Genomic DNA, 19,008 nt, shown 5'->3' on the forward strand with positions numbered 1-19,008 from the left:
GAAGAGGGAGGAGAGTGAGGGAGAGGAGAGAGAGAGGAAAGAGAGGAGAGAAGAGGAAAGAAGAGAAAGAAGACAGGAAAGAGAGGAGAGAAGAAAGAGAAGAGAGAAGAGAAGAAAGAGAAGAGAAGAGAGAGAAGAGAAGAAGAGGAGAGAAGAGAGAGAAGAGGAGAGAAGGAGAGGAGAGAAGAGGAGAGGAGAAGAGAAGAGAAGAGAAGAGAAGAGAAGAGGAAGAGAAGAGGAAGAGAGAGGAGAGAAGATGGAAAGAGAGGAGAGAAGAGAGAGAAGAGAAAGGAGAGGAGACAGAAGAGGAGAAGAGAAAGATGAGAAGAGAGGAGAGGAGAGGAGAGAGAGGAGAAGAAAGAGAAGAGAAGAGAAGAGAAGAGGAGAGAGAAGAGAAGAGAAGAGAAGAGGAGGAGAAGAGAGGAGAGAAGAGAAGAGAAGAGAAGAGAGGAGAAGAGAAGAGGAGAGGAGAGAAAGAGAAGAGAAGAGAGGAGAGGAGAGGAGAGGAGAGGAGAGGAGAGAAGGAGAGAAGAAAAGAGAGAAAGAGGAGAGGAGAGAAGAGAAAGAGAGGAGAAGAGAAAGAGAGAAAGAAGAAGAGAAAGAAGAGAAAGAGAGAAGAGAAAGAGGAGAGGAGAGAAAGAGGAGAGGAGAGGAGAGGAGAGGAGAGAAGAGAGAGAGGAGAGCTGAGAAGAGAAGAGAAGAGAAGAAAAAGAGAGGAGAGAGAAAGAGAAGAGAAAGAAGAGGAGAGAAGAGAGAGAGAGGAGAGAGAAGTGAGAAAGAAGAGAAAGAGAGGAGAAGAGGAGAGAAAGAAGAGAAGAGAGAGAGGAGAGCTGAGAAGAGAATGAGAGAGGAGAGGAGAGAAGAGAAGAGGAGAAGAGAGGAGAAGAGAAAGGAGAGAAGAGAAGAGAAGAGGAGAAGAGAAGAGAAGAGAGGAGAGAAGAGAAAGAGAGAAGAGAAGAGAGAGGAGAGAGAGAGAAAGAAGAGAGAAGTGAAGAGAGAAAGAAGAGAGAAGCGAAGAGAGAAGCGAAGAGAGAAAGAGGAGAGAAGCGAAGAGAGAAAGAGAAGAGAGGAGAGAGAAGAGAGGAGAGAGAGAGGAGAGAAGAGAAGAGAAGAGGAGAGAAAAGAGAGAGAGGGAGAGGAAGAGAGGAAGAGAAGAGAGAAGAGAAGAGAAGAGAGGAGAGAGGAAGAGAAGAGAGGAGAGAGAAGAGAGGAGGAGGGAAGAGAAGAGGAGAGAGAGAGGAGAAAAGAGAGAACAGAAGAGGAGAGAAGAGAGAGAAGAGAAGAGGAGGAGAGGAAGAGAAGAGAAGAGGAGGGAGAAGAGAAGAGGAGAGGAGAGAAGGGAGAAGAGAAGAGGAGAGAAGAGGAGAGGAAAGAGAAGAGAGAGGAAAGAGGGAGAGGAGAGAAGAGAGAGAAGAGAAGAAGAGGAGAGGAGAGGAGAGAAGAGAAGAGAAGAAGAGAAGAGAAGAGGAGAGAAGAGAAGAGGAGAGAAGAGAGAAGAAGAGAGAAGAAGAGGAGGGAAGAGAAGATGAGAGAAGAGAAGAGAAGAGGAGAGGAGAGAGAGAGGAGAGAAGAAAGAGAGAAGAGAAGAGATGAGGAGAGGAGAGGAGAGGAGAGAAGAGAGAAAGAAGAGATGAGGAGAGGAGAGGAGAGAAGAGAAGAGAGGAGAAGAGAGAAGAGAAGAGGAGAGAAGAGGAAAGGAGAGGAAAGGAGGAGGGAGAAGAGAAGAGAAGAGGAGAGGAGAGGAGAGGAGAGGAGAGGAAAGAGGAGAGGAGATGAGAGGAAAGGAAGAAGAGATGAGGAGAGGAGAGAAGAGAAGAGGAGAGGAGAGGAGAGAAGAAAAGAAAAGAGAAGAGAAAAGAAAAGAGAAGAAGAGAGAAGAGAATAGAAGAGGAGGGAAGAGAAGAGGAGAGAAGAGAAGAGAAGAGAAGAGGAGAGGAGAGGAGAGGAGAGGAGAGGAGAGGAGAGGAGAGGAGAGGAGAGAAGAGAAGAGAAGAGAAGAGGAGAGGAGAGGAGAGGAGAGATGAGAAGAGGAGAGATGAGAAACAGAGAGAAGAGCAGAGAAGAGAAGAGAAGAGAAGAGAAGAGAGGAGAAGAGAAGAGAAGAGAAGAGAAGAGAAGAGAAGAGAAGAGAAGAGGAGTGCTTGAACAAAAAAACAAACCCAACACCAGTGTACCTTCTGTAAGCAACTTTATTTTGCTTATTTAAATTTGTTTACAAGGGTAGAACTCTGATCTCAATGAACCAACTTAAGCCTCAGCCTCGATGTAGAGAAAGTGTCAAAGCATAGGTATATAAGATCTTAGAATGAGGTAAAATAGGTACAGTTGAATAAATTTAAACATGAAATGTAATATGCAAGCTACGATGCCTAAAAGGGTGGGCATTATTGGGGAAATAATGGACTGCTTGGGGAATGTTATGAGTCCAAAAGCAGTTACAGCTACACCTTAGATGTCTCATTATGGTCAAGAGAATGAAAAACTATATGCAGTCCAAAGCAATGCATCTCCTCTCCCCCTGTACCTCACATATCTCTCAACTGTTCCCTGATTTTATAGTGTTGATTATTTTGCATTATATTATTGCTCTCTGGCTCGAACTAAGTTTGATCTTCATACTATGTATCATTCATAAAAAACATGTTGGTTGTTGATGCAAAACCTGTGTTGCTATTAATGTTTTTCTCTCTCATCTTTCCAATGCAGTGAACTAGTGAACTCTTTCCTTTTTCCCCTCACTCACTAAATGTAGTTTTTTAAGTGACATGCTTATCAAGGGAGTACGTAAAATGGCAGCAGCAACTCTTTGTAACTGTATTGTAGTTACTTTTGTTAGTTTCCCCTTTGTTTTGTGTCATTCCTTAAAATCACATTTAGCAGGCAAAACAAATATGATGGCTGTTTCATTCTTTTTCTCAGTCCCTGCTCCATGCTGCTTAATACGCTGTTGTTTCTTCTTTTTCTCAGTCTGTGCTCCATGCTGGCTTAATATGCTGCCTTGAAGCCGTGGGCTTGATATTGCACTCTCCTTTGACATTAATACTCTATTGGAGAATTCCTATTCTCCAGCAGGGATTCATGGATGAGTTTCACCCATTTACTAAAGTTTAGTAATGCAGTTAAAGGTTTCTATAAACAGATTACTTTACCAATATGTATAATCCTACATGTTTGCTATATTATCTACAAAAAAGTGTGTTTTTTGTAAACGGGATGATGGGCAAACAACTGAAGGGGATAGGTGGCATGGGTGAGCTAAACGTTGAATGTTAGAACAGAAGAAAAAATGATGTAACAGCTTGCTGACAGCTGATCATTATATGCGAGAAGGTTTTGTGTCCTTAATGTTGGCATTAACACGTAGAATGGTTTAAAGGTTAGGCTTTCAATTGTGTACAGAATGATGTGTAAGGATATGTACTCGAGTTTTAACTGCTATGAATATTCTGTGGACATTCTTCTCTTTTTAGCAACAAGTATAATTAGAGAGTAATAACACTTGTGTAGTGTGGAGGTAAGATTTAACAATTTTATTATGTTATCATTCAATAAGTCATATTATTTGTAATTTTTCACATAACAACATAAGCACCATCAACTTGGACTCATTCTCTGGTATGATAGTCTCTGAAACAGAGTCAAAAAAGTTGTGGACTACAGATAATTTACTTTCCCATATCTGTTGTGTTCTCTGTAATGGAACCTGTGGATATATTCCCTTCTTCTGATATGCCGCAGTCAGTGTTTTTGGTGAAAGAAAAGCTAGATGTTGATCCAAGTGCCTTTATATGAATGTTATGTGTCCTTCCCTTTTACTTTACATGACAGTGAACTAGTCTTTCCTATAGTTATACCTAGAATCTTCTAAGATCCTCCAATAATATTCCAAAGATCTAGAATAATCTTCAGAAAAGAATCTGCAGCTGGCATAGTTGTCATGTCTGTGCTTCTGAAAGTTTTGTTTTCTTTGAACAATCCAAATAGATTAGGTTTTATTAAGTCCAGTCTAGTTCTCATGTTTTGTCATTGTCCCTTCTGTAATACAGTTTGTTGCTGTTTCACACTTAAACAGAAAAGAAAAAAAAATGTGTCCTTGTGATCTAAACAAATTGAAATATACTTTGTGTAGAATTTTCTGTTAAGCCATTTGTGGCTGGATGCCCTAGTTTTGTAGTGGAATGAAATATTCCATTTTGCTTAGCAATATGACAAATTTCTGACAGTAACAAATGTTGTTCTGCAGGCAAGGTAAAACCCATTCACAAACCATATGCATGTACAGGCAAGCCATAAACTGCAAATGGCCTTCTTAAACAACTAACTGTATCTTAAGACATGAGTCATACAAAAATGTCTAATCATTCAGTGTTCAAGGACATTCTTGCAAAATCAACGTGCAATTTTTAAGTCACCCACCTGGAAATCCCCAAGGATGTATGTAATACAGAATGCTTAAGCATTTTGTGTTCCATCTGACCTGGTACACATTTTCATTTCTTTCTTTTAGCTTTGGCTACCAAATATATTTTCTTGCTAGTATTTTTATTCTAGCAATACACGCCAGACCAAAATGGAATTCTTTCAATACAGTTTTTACAAGATCTGGTTAATCTTACAAAAGTTAAAAATATTGGACCCAGGTTACAATGCATGATCTTATTGCTGCTGAGAAGGCAATTTCAATGCATTTAACTAATGCAGATCTCATATCTCACAATTTCGTTTGGAGGGCTGTGCTGAGTTCACCCCCCCCACTCACACACACACACACACACACACACACACACACACACACACACACATGCACACACACACACACACACACACACACACACACACACACACACACACACACACACACACACACACAGGGCTCTGTACCCACATCCCTGCTCTCTAAATATACATGTGACACTGGTGAAAAAGAGAATTAAGAGACTTCCTTTTTATCTGTAATGGCACAACCTAAGAGGTAATATACTTAGAACTCAGGAGTGTGTGGGCAATGCCAACACTTTAGGGTAAGAGCACTTTAACATTATATTTGCAAATTTACTTACACTGACAGACAAAAGGGGTCAAGGGATTGTATAGTCAGCAGGTCAGGTTACAGAGAACTTGGCTACAGTGAGATGAAGTATACACATTTGTCTCAGCTTCTATTCCCTACAAAATATATTCAATTGTCCACTTTAAATTCAAATCTTTTATGATATGTTTTCAAGCTCTCATCAGCAGTTGTAAGACAACCTTCTGCCATGAAACTGTACACTTGTAATATGTGTAGGGCAGTTTTAGCTTTACATGCTGTCATTTTAGCTTCAGCAGGAATGTCATGAAATTATCTTTAAGCAAGGGTGGCTTTGCCCTGTGGCTTTATATTTTGTTGCAGGTGAGGAAATTCTTTGAAAAGTCCTTCAGCACTATCAAGACTTTCAGAAACATTGTCTATTTGATAGTTGTAGACTCGTCGTGTTTTAGGGCATCTCTGGATTCTAGCAGAGGCTTACATAGGTAAACATTTGTGCTGACCGAACAATGCCAGTAATGATTTACTGTTTGTAAACAACTAGAATGTTTATCAAACTTGTACTGATGGGATCTGTTTCCTCCAAAAATGAAACTGGGCACTTCATTTTAATCAGGGAATACTTTCTGTTAGCAGCATAGAGAATACAAATACATGTTTTTGTTTGTTTGGTTTTTTTTCATGCACAGTACAGTCGAGTGACATTAAAGACATGCAGGTAGGTGTATGTGTGAATGGGTGTGCCTTCTTTGAAGGTTGGGTGTCAGGCTGGCAACTCGGCACCGTAAAATTCCACTGCCAATCATTAGTGGACCAAGTTTCCGCTGTGGTGACCCCTAGCCGGGAAAAGCCGACTTTAGTAAGCATAACATGCTGGTCACTAACCTTATGTTATAGCACAATGCATTCATAGCTAGAATTACTGGTAACCCCCCTTCACTTTTTTCATTCTTTCTTGCTACCCACAGTGCTTCCATCTATTGCTGGTTCTAATAACCACCACTACATCCTCTGTTTTTTTTAGTATTCTAAGGCTGGGGCAAGAGTAAAACCTAAGGGCATCACTGGGAATAGTGCCATTGACTGCTTTCACTGGGAGATTTTTCTAATTTATGACCTACCACTTGGTTCCCCTCTCCCTTGTGTTTGCCTGTTTGCATCTAAAGGCTACTTCCCTCTATGGACCACACTAGCCCACACAGAATGCCTTAGATGAACACCCCCCACCCCAAATGGACTTGTCCATCCCTTCCTGCCAGTGCCTAGATACCTGATGCTAATCAGCTCACCTGAGCCACTGTTAAGACTTTATGTCTCTGTGCTATGGTGTTCACAGAGTCACTGGTAATTCTCGATTATAATAAGCCAAGATTGTATCACAAGTCAACAATTCTTTGCATTTTTTAAATACAATTTGTTATGATGGTGTTCATTGACAATGAACTTGCTCTTAGAAATATATGCGTTGATATTAATACAGTTCTCTGGTTAAACCTGTTGTCTAGTAAATTAAATAAAAGAAAGCTTGAGATATTTTCAATCCCGTGGGATAATATAGTTTTTGAATGGGTTTTGCTTTGTCCGCAGAACATCTCCCTTTCTAATTCAGCGCATAATCCAAGCATTCAGTCAGCAGGTGGGCATTCTCCTGTTTTGAATGTATTAACACTCAAATCATGATTTTTCAATCTTTCCAGCATTTTATGAAGATTGTTGAGATGATCTTTTTCTGCCTTTCTTGGAATAAGCAAATTATCCAGGTACACAGGTACATTCAAGTGCATTGGCTAGTGCTGCATTATAGTTCAAAAAGCAAATACTGCAGAATGTATACTGATTGGTAGTCTATTATACACTAATGACCATCATGGGAATTAATCCTCAAGTAATTTTATGATCATCTTCAAACAGCACTTGTTGATAAGTGGCAGCCATTCATCACGACCATATTTTTTTCATTTTAGGCATTAAGTACTTTTCAATACTAGCTGATTGATTCACAGTTCAGTTTTTAGTCACTACAAACATGTATGGCATTGACAAGTTTTACCAAAGGAATGACTGGAGCAGGACATTCATTTTAACTTCATTGAACTAATAATAATAGCTTCTTTCTCAAGCCCTGCAACATTTTTATCCTCTCTTTCCTTCTTTCTTTCTTTTTTTTCATTAGAGATGATACTGGATAGCATTTGCAAAATTCTGGCACCACATTTAAATTAGCTAAAATGACACCTCTAATACAAAATGTTGTTCCTGCTAGTAATGATATCAGATCTCTGTGGTAATCAATGTGATCAGTGTTGCACTAGTCATGACTGAGTAAAGTCCAAAGGTACCTTATCTATAGTGCATGGTACAGTATTGGAGCTAGTAACCTTTGTGGGCTGACTGTGAACCTGACAAGTAATGCATGTAGTGCTAGTGTATAACTGGTATGGAAAACAAATGCAGAAAAATTATACACACCAGTCCTTAATTCCCAAGAGACTGCTCTGAAATATATCTATGAGTATAGCATTGAGCCAAAACATTATCAATCTAAAATGAAACCACCAATGGATTGTGAAAACTGGCAACAGTTCAGACTAGTGAGAAATGAGCAATAGTGCTACAAAAAGAATGCAGTTGAATTTTCATTGAGTTTACTGACACACTGGTGCAGCAGCTAGCATTGTCACCTCAAAGCAAGAGGTTCCTTGGTTCGATTCTCAGCTGGGGTGCCTTCGGTGTGGAGTCTGCAAGTCCTCTGTTCACAGGGGTTTCCTCTGGCTACTCTGGTTTTCTCCCACATTCAAAAGACATGCAGTAGGTGGATTAGCCACTCTAAATTAGCCATAGATGTGAGTGTGCATGCAAGTGTGTAGCGTAGAAAAACAACTGTGGCAGAGCTAGTCACCTGGCCATACCTCTCAACTGTACAGATTTTCACAGAATGTCCAGATTTTTGTCTCATATTTTTGGTGTGCTCCTCCTAAAGTCTGTACCTTTCTGGCAAATAGCTGAGGACTGAAGTCATTAAATAATGACAAATATTTGAGTTTAAGATTCCACATCCCTCAAAAAAAATTCTGCTAATGCAAAACCTATTATTCTATCAACTTTCTAAGTTTGTAAGAGCAATATTTAAAATGTGTCCCTATTTGTCCCCCCATCATTTTAGGCTTTGTCCAAATGTTTTGCTCTAAGAGGTTGAGAGGTATGCACCCGGCAGTGTGAACCCTGACTCTAGATGATTGTCACTGTTGAAGTGACACCCCAACCCATGTGCAAAAATGAGAAAAGGGAATTGTGGGTGGTTGGATGTATTATTTTTCTGCTGTCACATTTCTGAGGAGCATCCTTTAAACTTCTGAGACCGGTGGTAAAATTATATGAACATTTTGTGTCTAAATAAAATGTTATATATAAAAACCACATACCACGTCAACTCATGACTATGTATATATAGAGCATGCTTCCATAAATATGTTCAGAAAGGGGGAAAGATTTTCATGAGATATATGAGCTGAAAAAAAACTATGAGTTTTGTGGCACTAGAGCTGAGCAAACAGAACACAAAAATGGAGCCAGCAGATAGTGACTAAAAATAATATATTTAACAAAATAGGTACAGCAGGTACAAACATACCGGTTTCGGCTGGTATCTTACACAGCCTTCTTCAGTGTATATAGAAAATCCAATACATGCTGTTTAAATAGACAATACCTGAATCCCATTGGCTTGATACTTATAAATATTCATTTAGACCAGGGTGGAAAAGACCACCCAATTTAATTATCCACTTTTTTTCTTTGCGGTTTAAAATTTTGTGCCAACCAGTTTTATTCTTACGATCACCTTGTATTGAATCAATTATAGTAAACATAAATTTTGCTGTTGGATGAACCAACTGATGTTTATAAAGAGCATTCGTCCCCTTTTTATGTTTTATGTTACTAAAATGTTCAGAAATACGCAATCTAATACACCTGGAGGTTTGCTCAATGTAGAATGCCCCGCAATTGCATGTGGCCATATAAATGGCCCAATCGCTACTACAATTCACAAAAATGTTTAAATCAAAAACTTTGGGGCAATTTCTACTTGAGAATTCCTTGGTTGTTGAAATATATTTACAATTGATGCAGTGGCCGCAAGGAAAGCACCCACATAAAATCTGACCTGACAAAGTTCGCTGTATTTTACTAATGTGTTTCGTGTCACTGCATTTGTAATGATTGAAATAGGATTGGAGCTTCTTGCCATTCCTGTAAGAAAACATACATTGGTCAGGAATGATATGTGCAACCTCAGGGTCACATTTCAAAATATTCCAATGTTTTCTAACACTCCCCAATAAACAATTGGTATTACGACCATACGTAGTCACAAATCTCAATGGTTGAGATGATTGATTTGATCGTTCCCTATATTTAAGTAAATCATGGCGTTGCATATTGTCAACCTGACGTTTAGTGACTGCAGTAGTATCAGCATTATAACCCCTTTATTTAAATCTGCAAGTAAGATCCATTTGATTTCTACAAAATGTGGAATGTTCAGAGCAGATACGTTTTGCTCTGATAAATTGGGATTTAGGTATGTTCCTCGCTATATGTGGAGCATGGTAGCTGGAGGCATGTAGTAGGGGGTTGTATTGTGGGAACTTCCTGTACATTTCTGTTTCCAATGTACCATCAGGCTGTTTCCGCAAAAGCACATCCAAGAATATAATATTGTTAATATCATGTTGTTCCGTAAAACACAACCCCCATTCATTATTATTCAAATAACAAACAAAATCCATGAGTCTGGACTCTGTACCCCTCCAGACCAACCATATGTCGTCCAGGTAACGTCTCCATATATCCATATCTGCAAGAAAAATATTCCTTGTAGAATTGTAGATCATGTCAATCTCTACATAGGCCATAAAAAGGTCAGAGTTCTCAATACATCTATTTTCTACCCAAGATTCATAAAGATGTGAAGAACCCTCCAGGAAGACCAATAGTTTCTGCCAGAAACTATTTGACAGAGCCCTTATCATTGTTTTTGACTAAATATCTTAAACCTTTGCTAACTTTTATTCGTTCCAGGTTACAAGACACCACAAATTTTTTGCAAATCATATCGGATACACAATTAGAAGTCGATTGGCTTTTGTGTATGCTTGATGTGAGCGCACTATATACCAATATTCCACATCAGGCAGGGCTTAAGGCATTAGCATATTGGCTCGACAATTCTAAATTGTATAGTTCCACATTTAACTCCTTTCTGGTGAACATGGCCAGGTATGTTCTTACCTCTAACGTCTTTTATTACAAAGATATATGCTTTTGGCAGACTAAAGGTACGGCTATGGGGGCATCTTTTGCCCCCATATATGCTGACCTTTTTATGGCCTATGTAGAGATTGACATGATCTACAATTCTACAAGGAATATTTTTCTTGCAGATATGGATATATGGAGACGTTACCTGGACGATATATGGTTGGTCTGGAGGGGTACAGAGTCTAGACTCTTGGATTTTGTTTGTTATTTGAATAATAATGAATGGGGGTTGTGTTTTACGGAACAACATGATATTAACAATATTACATTCTTGGATGTGCTTTTGCGGAAACAGCCTGATGGTACATTGGAAACAGAAATGTACAGGAAGTTCCCACAATACAACCCCCTACTACATGCCTCCAGTTACCATGATCCACATATAGCGAGGAACATACCCAAATCCCAATTTATCAGAGCAAAACATATCTGCTCTCAACATTCCACATTTTGTAGAAATCAAATGGATCTCACTTGCAGATTTAAACAAAGGGGTTACAATGCTGGTACTATTGCAGTCGCTAAACGTCAGGTTGACAATATGCAACGCCATGATTTACTTAAATATAGGGATCGATCACATCAATCATCTCAACCATTGAGATTTGTGACTACGTATGGTCGTAATACCAATTGTTTATTGGGGAGTGTTAGAAAACATTGGAATATTTTGAAATGTGACCCTGAGGTTGCACATATCATTCCTGACCAATGTATGTTTTCTTACAGGAATGGCAAGAAGCTCCAATCCTATTTCAATCATTACAAATGCAGTGACACGAAACACATTAGTAAAATACAGCGAACTTTGTCAGGTCAGATTTTATGTGGGTGCTTTCCTTGCGGCCACTGCATCAATTGTAAATATATTTTAACAACCAAGGAATTCTCAAGTAGAAATTGCCCCAAAGTTTTTGATTTAAACATTTTTGTGAATTGTAGTAGCGATTGGGCCATTTATATGGCCACATGCAATTGCGGGGCATTCTACATTGGGCAAACCTCCAGGTGTATTAGATTGCGTATTTCTGAACATTTTAGTAACATAAAACATAAAAAGGGGACGAATGCTCTTTATAAACATCAGTTGGTTCATCCAACAGCAAAATTTATGTTTACTATAATTGATTCAATACAAGGTGATCGTAAGAATAAAACTGGTTGGCACAAAATTTTAAACTGCAAAGAAAAAAAGTGGATAATTAAATTGGGTGGTCTTTTCCACCCTGGTCTAAATGAATATTTATAAGTATCAAGCCAATGGGATTCAGGTATTGTCTATTTAAACAGCATGTATTGGATTTTCTATATACACTGAAGAAGGCTGTGTAAGATACCAGCCGAAACCGGTATGTTTGTACCTGCTGTACCTATTTTGTTAAATATATTATTTTTAGTCACTATCTGCTGGCTCCATTTTTGTGTTCTGTTTGTTCCATGTTGGGAGCCATGCATTGACTCACGTGCAGGAGGAAGTTCTTCGTTGCTACTAGAGCTGAGCAAACAAAAGACAAAATTGGCTTAGGCTTTGCTGACTGTGACATGTTACAGCACATATCAAATGTAATATTATAAAAAAAATATACAAATTATTCATCAGTCTGATCATATTAAAATGCAAAGTGCAGAAATAAGAATGATGAGTGGTGTAAACTAAGGAACAAATCAAATGATGAATAGCACGAAGAGGCCAGTGTAAGCATGCAGGCAAACCTAAAATAAAAACAAAAACAGTGAAGTAAAGTATACTAGATAGAGCAAAAAGGCCAGTGTAAACATGCAGGCAAAGCTAAAATAAAAACAGGTACAGGGAAGTAAAGTATACTAGATACAGCGAAGAGACCAGTGTAAACATGCAGGCAAAGCTAAAATAAAAAAGATTACAGGGAAGTAAAGTACACTAGATACAGTGAAGACACCAGTGCAAACATGCAGACACCACTATAAACATGCAGGCAAAGCTAAAATAAAAACAAGTGCTGGAAAGTAAAGTATACTAGATACAGCAAAGAGGCCAGTGTAAACATGCAAGGAAAGCTAAAAGAAAAACAAGTACAGGGAAGTAAAGTATACTAGATAGAGCAAAAAGACCAGTGTAAACATGCAGGCAAAGCTAAAATAAAAACAAAGACAGAGAAGTAAAGTATACTGGATACAGTGAAGAGACCAGTGTAAACATGCAGGCAAAGCTAAAATAAAAACAAGTACAGGGAAGTAAAGTACACTAGATACAGCGAAGACACTAGTGTAAACATGCAGGTAAAGCTAAAATAAAAACAAGTGCAGGGAAGTAAAGTATACTACATACAGCGAAAAGACCAGTGTAAACATGCAGGCAAAGCAAAAATAAAAACAAGTACAGGGAAGTAAAGTATACTAGGTAGAGCGAAGAGACCAGTGTAAACATGCAGGCAAAGCTAAAATAAAAACAAGTACAGGGAAGTAACGTATAGCAGATACAGCAAAGAGACCAGTGTAAACATGCAGGCAAAGCTAAAATAAAAACAAGTACAGGGAAATAAAGTATGCTAGATGCAGCAAAGAGACCAGTATAAACATGCAGGCAAACCTAAAATAAAAACAAGTACAGGGAAGTAAAGTATATTAGATACAGTGAAGACACCAGTGTAAACATGCAGACACCAGTGTAAACATGCAGGCAAAGCTAAAATAAAAACAAGTACAGGGAAGTAAAGTGTGCTAGATAAAGTGAAGAGACCAGTGTAAACAAGCAGGGAAAGCTAAAATAAAAACAAGTACAGGTAAGTAAAGTATACTAGATATAGCGAAGAGGCCAGTGTAAATATGCAGGCAAAGATAAAATAAAAACAAGTACAGGGAAGTAAAGTATACTAGATACAGCAAAGACACCAGTGCAAACATGCAGACACCAGTGTAAACATGCAGGCAAAGCTAAAATAAAAACAAGTACAGGGAAGTAAAGTATACTAGATACAGCAAAAAGGCCAGTGTAAACATGCAGGCAAAGCTAAAATAAAAACAAGTACAGGGATGTAAAGTATACTAGATACAGAGAAGAGACCAGTGTAAACATGCAGGCAAAGCTAAAATAAAAACAAATACAGGGAAGTAAACTATACTAGATACAGCAAAGACACCAGTGTAAACATGCAGGCAAAGCTAAAATAAAAACAAGTACAGGGAAGTAAAGTATACTACATACAGCGAAGAGACCAGTGTAAGCATGCAGGCAAAGGTAAAATAAAAACAAGTACAGGGAAGTAAAGTATACTAGATACAGCAAAGAGACCAATGTAAACATGCAGGCAAAGCTAAAATAAAAACAAGTACAAGGAAGTAACGTATACTAGATACAGCAAAGAGACCAGTGTAAACATGCAGGCAAACCTAAAATAAAAACAAGTACAGAGAAGTAAAGTATAGTAGATACAGTGAAAAGGCCAGTGTAAACATGCAGGCAAAGCTAAAATAAAAACAAGTACAGGAAAGTAACGTATACTAGATACAGCGAAGAGGCCAGTGTAAACATGCAGGCAAAGCTAAAATAAAAACAAGTACAGGGAAGTAAAGTATGCTAGATACAGTGAAGAGACCAGTGAAAACATGCAGGCAAAGCTAAAATAAAAACAAGTACAGGGGAGCAAAGTGTGCTAGATATGGTGAAGAGACCAGTGTAAACATGCAGGCAAAGCTAAAATAAAAACAAGTACAGGGAAGTAAAGTTTACTAGATACAGTGAAGAGACCAGTGTAAACATGCAGGCAAAGCTAAAATAAAAACAAGTACAGGGAAGTAAAGTATACTAGCTAGAACAAAGAGACCAGTGTAAACATGTAGGCAAAACTAAAATAAAAACAACTACAGGGAAGTAAAGTATACTAGATACAGCGAAGACACTAGTGTAAACATGCAGGCAAAGCTAAATTAAAAACAAGTACAGGGAAGTAAAGTACCCTAGGTAGAGCAAAGAGACCAGTGTAAACACAGGGAAGTAACGTATACCAGATACAGCAAAGAGACCAGTGTAAACATGCAGGCAAACCTAAAATAAAAACAAGTACAGAGAAGTATGGTATACTAGATAGAGCAAAAAGGCCAGTATAAACATGCAGGCAAAGCTAAAATAAAAACAAGTACAGGGAAGTAAAGTATACTAGATACAGTGAAGAGACCCATGTAAGCATGCAGGCAAAGCTAAAATAAAAACAAGTACAGGGAAGTAAAGTATATTAGATACAGCGAAGACACCAGTGTAAACATGCAGACACCAGTGTAAACATGCAGGCAAAGCTAAAATAAAAACAAGTACAGGGAAGTAGAGTATACTAGATACAATGAAGAGACCAGTGTAAACATGCAGGCAAAGCTAAAATAAAAACAAGTACAGGGAAGTAAAGTATACAACACAGCGAAGAGACCAGTGTAAACATGCAGGCAAAGCTAAAATAAAAACAAGTACAGGGAAGTAAAGTGTGCTAGATACAGCAAAGAGACCAGTGTAAACATGCAGGCAAAGCTAAAATAAAAACAAGTACAGGGAAGTAAAGTATACTATATACAGCAAAGAGACCAGTGTAAGCATGCAGGCAAAGCTAAAATAAAAACAAGTACAGGGAAGTAAAGTATACTAGATAGAGTGAAGAGACCAGTGTAAACTTGCAGGCAAAGCTAAAATAAAAACAAGTACAGGGAAGCAAAGTATACTAGATGCAGCGAAGACACCAGTGTAAACATGCAGACACAAGTGTAAACATGCAGGCAAAGCTAAAATAAAAACAAGTACAGGGAAGTAAAGTATACTAGATACAGTGAAGAGACCAGTGTAAACATGCAGGCAAAGCTAAAATAAAAACAAGTACAGGGAAGTAAAGAATACTAGATAGAGCAAAAAGGCCAGTGTAAACATATAGGCAAAGCTAAAAGAAAAACAAGTACAGGGAAGTAAAGTATACTATATACAGTGAAGAGACCAATGTAAACATGCAGGCAAAGCTAAAATAAAAACAAGTTCAGGGAAGTAAAGTATACTAGGTACAGTGAAGACACCAGTGTAAGCATGCAGGCAAAGCTAAAATAAAAACAAGTACAGGGAAGTAGAGTATACTAGATACAATGAAGAGACCAGTGCAAAACATGCAGGCAAAGCTAAAATAAAAACAAGTACAGGGAAATAAAGTATACTAGATACAGTGAAGAGGCCAGTGTAAACATGCAGGCAAAGCTAAAATAAAACCAAGTACAGGGAAGTAAAGTATACTAAATACAGTGAAGACACCAGTGTAAACATGCAGGCAAAGCTAAAATAAAAACAAGTACAGGGAAGTAGAGTATACTAGATACAATGAAGAGACCAGTGCAAAACATGCAGGCAAAGCTAAAATAAAAACAAGTACAGGGAAGTAAAGTATACTAGATAGAGCAAAGAGACCAGTGTAAACATGCAGGCAAACCTAAAATAAAAAAGTACAGAGAAGTGAAGTATACTAGATAGAGCAAAAAGGCCAGTGTAAACATGCAAGCAGTAAAGAGACCAGTGTAAACATGCAGGCAAAGCTAAAATAAAAACAAGTACAGGGAAGTAAAGTATACTAGATACAGCGCAGAAGCCAGTGTAAACACGCAGGCAAAGCTAAAATAAAAACAAGTACAGGAATGTAAAGTATACTAGATACAGCGAAGAGACCAGTGTAAACATGCAGGCAAAGCTAAAATAAAAACAAGTACAGGGAAGTAAAGTATACTAGATTCAGCAAAGAGACCAGTGTAAACATGCAGGCAAAGCTAAAATGAAAGCAAGTACAGGGAAGTAAAGTATACTAGATACAGCAAAGAGACCAGTGTAAACATGCAGGCAAAGCTAAAATAAAAACAAATACAGGGAAGTAAAGTATACTAGATACAGCAAAGACATCAGTGTAAGCATGCAGGCAAAGCTAAAATAAAAACAAGTACAGGGAAGTAAAGTATACTAGATACAGCAAAGAGACCAGTGTAAACATGCAGGCAAAGCTAAAATAAAAACAAGTACAGTGAAGTAAGGTATACTAGATAGAGTGAAGAGACCACTGTAAACATGCAGGCAAAGCTAAAATAAAAACAAGTACAGGGAAGTAAAGTATACTAGATACAGCAGAAAGACCAGTGTAAACATGCAGGCAAAGCTAAAATAAAAACAAGTACAGGGAAGTAAAGTGTACTAGATACAGTGTAGAGACCAGTGTAAACATGCAGGCAAAGCTAAAATAAAAACAAGTACAGGGAAGTAAACTATACTAGATACACTGAAGAGACCAGTGTAAACATGCAGGCAAAGCTAAAATAAAAACAAGTACATGGAAGTAAGGTATACTAGATACAGCTGTGTGCATAATGATTCTGAGTAGTAGTTAGTGCAAAGCAAACGGTGCAAATGTGCAACAAAATGGGGTATTTTGCTGTGGTGAGTAATAATAAAGTGGTCAAAGAGTTAACAACAGAAGCTAAAAGTGAGAATACTGATTATTTTTTAAATTTCAAACATTTTGAGCAGTTGTTTTAACAAAACACTTCAGGAACAGTGTGTATATATACACGTTTGTTAACAGTACAGATTATATGCAATAAAAACAGAACTCATCAATCATAAACTATGGTAGAACTTGATACTCATATCTAGAAGACTTGCCAAATTATCTCAAAGTGTGCAGAAAAATGCTCCAGTATCCCTTCCATTCAATCCAATACCATCGTTGTACCATTTATGTCATTTATAATGGGCATTGTGAATATCATCGTCTTATTTGTGCATAGCTTTTCCAGTGTGAAAACATGCATGTTAACATGGTGTTGAACACAGTTCAAATCCATACATGATCTGTGCCTCCCAGTCCATTCGATGGCTGGCCAATGCCAAAAAGCTAAAATTTAACATTTGTAGGGGAGGAACCAGTCATACAACCCTGTATTACTCTTTGGCAAAGAGTAATACAACCCTGTATTACTCTTTGCCAAAGCTGTTGCTCCTGGGGCAAGACCAAATCAAATGGAGATAATTCACATCCTAACAATGCCAGCAACAACTGTTCAGTGTCTTGACCTGTTGAAATGGGACTGTGTGTGAGTCACATCACAGAGGTGTAATATCTGGGTTAATATGAATCTAGCAGTTTTTGGACACCTGCTCACTTGGCTACTATCCAGACAAATCACACATTCCTTCTCTGTAAGGAGCTCAATTAGTATATCATTCTATTTTGCCAAAAACACAAATATAGGTGCTGGACTAACTATATTTGCCCCTTGATGCCAGCAGTGACCGATTTTTAAGTCAGATATGGGATTGCAAGGTAATAACTTTACCCACAAAGAAAATCACTTTCTTTATTTGAGCTGTAACAAAGTCAAACACAAAGAAAAAAGGGGGACATCAGATTTCCAATTGAAGGCACTTTAGGAATGTTTAAAACAGACACTGAGACAGACATAACTGTAATGTCAAAGGGGTCATACAAAAGAATAAAATATCTGCAACTGGGCAAAAAAAAAAGAAAAGCGCAAAGCCCAGGGAGAAAGCTGAGATGACAGGAAACTGTCATATCCATGAGTGAGTGAAAAGGATGCAAATATGAATTTTGGTGTTATGTGGGCTTTATGTAAATAAGCTGATGAGTACAGTTGGTGCATGCAAATTCAGTCTAATTGCCAAAACTGGAAAAGTAAATGTTGATGTGCTTGGCTGTGATAAACTGGTTAGATGTCAGCCACTAAAGAGCTGCATGAAATCTTTTGTAGCTCCTCAAAATCTAGAGGTTGGGGGTTAGTTGGGAGTTAGCTTAAGAATGAGGTGTTCACCTCACAGGCACAAGATACAGAATTTGATTCTCACCTTTAGTCACTGATTAATAGCTAGGCATGTAATCTACAGACTGATTGCCTAACATGTATCTGTGATCCTACAGAAACCTTTGCCTGGCAGTTCACATAGACGGCTAAAGCTTGGACTTATAATGAGGTACTTTTTGTGCCAAGGTTGCAGAGTTTGAATCTTCACCTTCATTTACTTTCTGTGTAACACTGAGAAGTCCCTTAATCAGACAATGCTTTGGGGTGTTTGGGAATTTGGGTTAGGTTCCTTAATGGTCTCCCTATTGCATGCCTAGTAACTATGACCTTTAAATGTTGCCCTCACTACTCTACAAAGATTATTTCTCCTCATCTTCTCTAAGATAGAGGTTGAGCTTTATCAAATGCAATCACTGGGACTGATTAAAAAGGTTACAAAAACAATGTTGTGCTCCAATAGTGCCAGGGATAAAAAACAAAATAAAATGTGCGCTGACTTAAAATCATTACATAGTGCAGTGAAGAGGGAGAGGTTAATCCTGCCTATCTTAAAAGATATAGGCAAACTGGGTAAAAATATACTCCAGCTTATATGCATTGAGTGGCCTTTGGTAAATTCCCTGTGAGTCAAGCAGTCAAAAATTAAATAGATTTATTACACCAGTGGGATTTTTTTCAGTTGGTTATGTTTTAAAATGACCTTATCACCTGAAGTCTTTCAGCATGAAAGGATTAAAATCCTCAAAGACCAGTGAGCACTGTGGTTGTAATGGATGGCTTTATATTTTTATATATATTGCTATTTCATTTCATAGGTTCATAGGTACTAGGATATTGACGTTTGAGGATCTTCA

The 19,008-nt window shown here is 38.1% G+C and overlaps 1 protein-coding gene across 1 annotated transcript; it reads left to right on the forward strand.

The window, feature by feature from the left end:
- Window positions 1-324: 324 nt before the first annotated feature.
- On the forward strand, window positions 325-1,993 carry LOC122816505 (trichohyalin-like; the record flags this gene model as incomplete). The annotated part of the gene is given in 2 exon segments (XM_044089339.1): window positions 325-770; window positions 847-1,993. Coding segments are annotated over 2 exon segments (1,593 nt in total), but the record flags the coding sequence as incomplete, so codon positions are not given.
- Between the last annotated feature and the right edge of the window lie 17,015 nt (window positions 1,994-19,008).

This window comes from Protopterus annectens, chromosome 1.part1 (assembly GCF_019279795.1).
Source record: "Protopterus annectens isolate FY-2018-M chromosome 1.part1, PAN1.0, whole genome shotgun sequence".
In the NCBI taxonomy this organism is placed as follows: Eukaryota; Metazoa; Chordata; order Ceratodontiformes; family Protopteridae; genus Protopterus; species Protopterus annectens.